Source organism: Gobio gobio (assembly GCF_949357685.1).
Source record: "Gobio gobio genome assembly, chromosome: 11".
In the NCBI taxonomy this organism is placed as follows: domain Eukaryota; kingdom Metazoa; phylum Chordata; class Actinopteri; order Cypriniformes; family Gobionidae; genus Gobio; species Gobio gobio.
In genome coordinates this window covers 56604258-56606757 of record NC_137104.1, presented here as the reverse complement: position 1 = coordinate 56606757, position 2500 = coordinate 56604258, and the positions used below count along the sequence as shown (strand labels likewise).

At 42.6% G+C, this 2500-nt stretch overlaps 2 protein-coding genes across 3 annotated transcripts in view; one reads left to right on the top strand and one right to left on the bottom strand.

Annotated features, from left to right (window-relative positions):
• Positions 1–451, bottom strand: part of golph3l (golgi phosphoprotein 3-like) — a gene marked incomplete at both ends in the record, with an annotated part of 33358 nt that extends 32907 nt beyond the window's left edge. The window contains one exon of the mRNA XM_079828354.1: positions 278–451. Within this exon, the coding sequence (XP_079684480.1) occupies positions 278–451 (174 nt within the window). The remainder of the gene's footprint in view (positions 1–277) is intronic.
• A 1308-nt stretch (positions 452–1759) lies between these two features.
• ensaa (endosulfine alpha a) overlaps positions 1760–2500 on the top strand; it is a 5782-nt gene continuing 5041 nt past the window's right edge. Inside the window, exon 1 of one of the 2 annotated variants that reach the window (XM_079828386.1) lies at positions 1760–1930. In XM_079828386.1, the coding sequence (XP_079684512.1) occupies positions 1877–1930 (54 nt within the window). In that variant the 5' untranslated portion in view covers positions 1760–1876. The remainder of the gene's footprint in view (positions 1931–2500) is intronic. The other variant, XM_079828387.1, reaches the window with a different exon arrangement.

The window sequence follows — 2500 nt, the reverse complement described above, 5'->3', positions numbered from 1 at the left end:
GAGTGAGTGAGTGAGTGAGTGAGTGAGTGAGTGAGTGAGTGTGAGAGTGAGTGAGTGAGTGAGTGAGTGAGTGAGTGAGTGAGTGAGTGAGTGAGTGAGTGAGTGAGTGAGTGAGTGAGTGAGTGAGTGAGTGAGTGAGTGTGTGTGTGTGTGTGTGTGTGTGTGTGTGTGTGTGTGTGTGTGTGTGTGTGTGTGTGTGTGTGTGTGTGAGAGAGTTTGAGTGAGTGAGTGATAGTGTGAGTGAGTGTGAGTGAGAGAGTGAGTGAGTGAGTGTAACCTCTTTATCTTTGAGTCCCAGTAGCAGGATCTCCTCCATGAGTGTGAGTCTCAGTGATTTAGAGTCTGTGTCCTGCTCTTCATCTGAGCCGTCTCTCTTCTCCTCCTCCTCCTCTTTCTGCTCTCCCTCCGCTGGAGCCTCCGGCCGCCGGTTCCGCTTGATCAACGTGGTCATCCCTTCCTACACACACACACACACACACACACACACACACACACACACACACACACACACACACACACACACACACACACATACACACACACACCTTTACCAAACTCTAATAACTCAATGTAAGTGTGTGTTGTGGCAGGTAAACCAGTTTAACGTCTCTTATAATGGCATTTATTGGCCGTATCAATACGGTGGATCTGTGCTAACAGCCAATCACTGTACTGGTCAAAATTATCCTTTTTTTATGGCAAAAATCATTACGGAAATTAATATCATGTTCCATGAAGATAATATGTAAATGTCCTAATGTAAATATATCATAAATGTATTATTAGCAGTAATATGCATTGCTAAGGACTTCATTTGGACAACTTTAGAGGAGATTTTCTCAATATTTAGAGTTATTTACACCCTCAGATTCCAGATGTACAAATATTGTCCTAACAGAACAAACCACACATCAATGGAGAGATTATTTATTCAGGATTTTCGCTTAAAGATCTCAATTTAAATCAAATTGGCCTTTATTTTGTGGTCCAGGGTCTCAATATCAGTGACTCTAACACAAACATAAACAAATATATCAATCCACTCACCACATCTGCCGGTTTATATCGTCAAAAACACAATGTCAGTCCAATGTGAGATTTTAGTCTCGAGAGTGTGTTCACTTCCCTGTGCGCTCGAGAGCGGTTCCTCACCTGCGGACACGCCCCTCTGACCGCTCAGCCAATCAGGAGACGCTCCGGCGCGTTTCCTCCAATCAGAACGCTCGACGCACCTGAACGCGCACACCTGTCCTGTTGCCCGGATTCAGGATCAACAAACCGGAGGCTTTTATTGATGACACTTGCCCTAAAATGTAACCTAACAAGTTTATTACCTGTGTGAAGCCATTGTTTGGCAGGTTGGTAGTGTTTCTTTATTAAATGTTGTCAGTTGCTACCACAAACCTCGCACTAGAGTCATAATTATATTTATTCAAATGTATGTACAGCCTATTAATATTTACACCTCTGGTTAGATTAATACTGCATTTAAATTTTCATTTGAGTTTTATTCCAAAACAAAAACACACATTCCTGGATTTTGTTGTTTTGCTGTCATTTGTTGTCATCACATTTTTTTGAAATTTGTATTATTTATTTAATTTGTATACATCTTACAGTACATTCATAGTGGGTAGAAAAAGGATACAGATATGTAAATAAAAAATAATATCTTTACGGAATCATCACGCCGCGCTCTCATTGGCCACTTTCACTCTGATCCCGCCCGCGCTGATTACGTCACTCAGCGTCATCGGCCGCCATTTTGTGTGTTACGGCAATATTGCTCTAATTTTGCCCGCTGCACTTAGACTAACATCTCGCCGTTACCGAGGGAGGAACGGTTTTATTTCCAGTGTTTCTGCCGCGGGGAATCATGTCAGAGCACCCGCACACGGACACTCTGGAGCCGGAGTCCGAGGAGAAGCAGGTAGCGGTCAATGGGCGGAACCACACACACACACAAATAACCAGTCGTTTTAAAACCGACCCGCGACTTTAGCTGGTATTTACTGTTGTTAAGACGGGAATAGAAAGAAATCGTGATTTAACGGTTACTCGCGGAGGTCACGCCCACGCTGCGAGGATGTCCTCGCTCTGATTGGTCGATCCGTCCGTCAGTCACATAGATAGGACACTCCTATTGGTCGGTGTTTGTTGTCATGGCGTAAACTCATTTTTTGTTTATATTGAGAGAGATTTTTTTCTTTAATATTTTATCTCAGACCGAACAAATTCACATATTTCTCATGCACTTTAATAACCTTATCTTATGACGTTATACTGTTACTGTGACGTACAACTACTGTTGTGTAGGATTTTGGTCATATCACACACACACACACACACACACACACACATACACACACACACACACACAAATTCACTCACACACTCACTCACTCTCTCTCTCTTTCTCTCACACACACACACACACACAAACAAACACTCACTATCTCTCACACACTCAAAGAGATAGTAGCTGTAAAATAACACATAA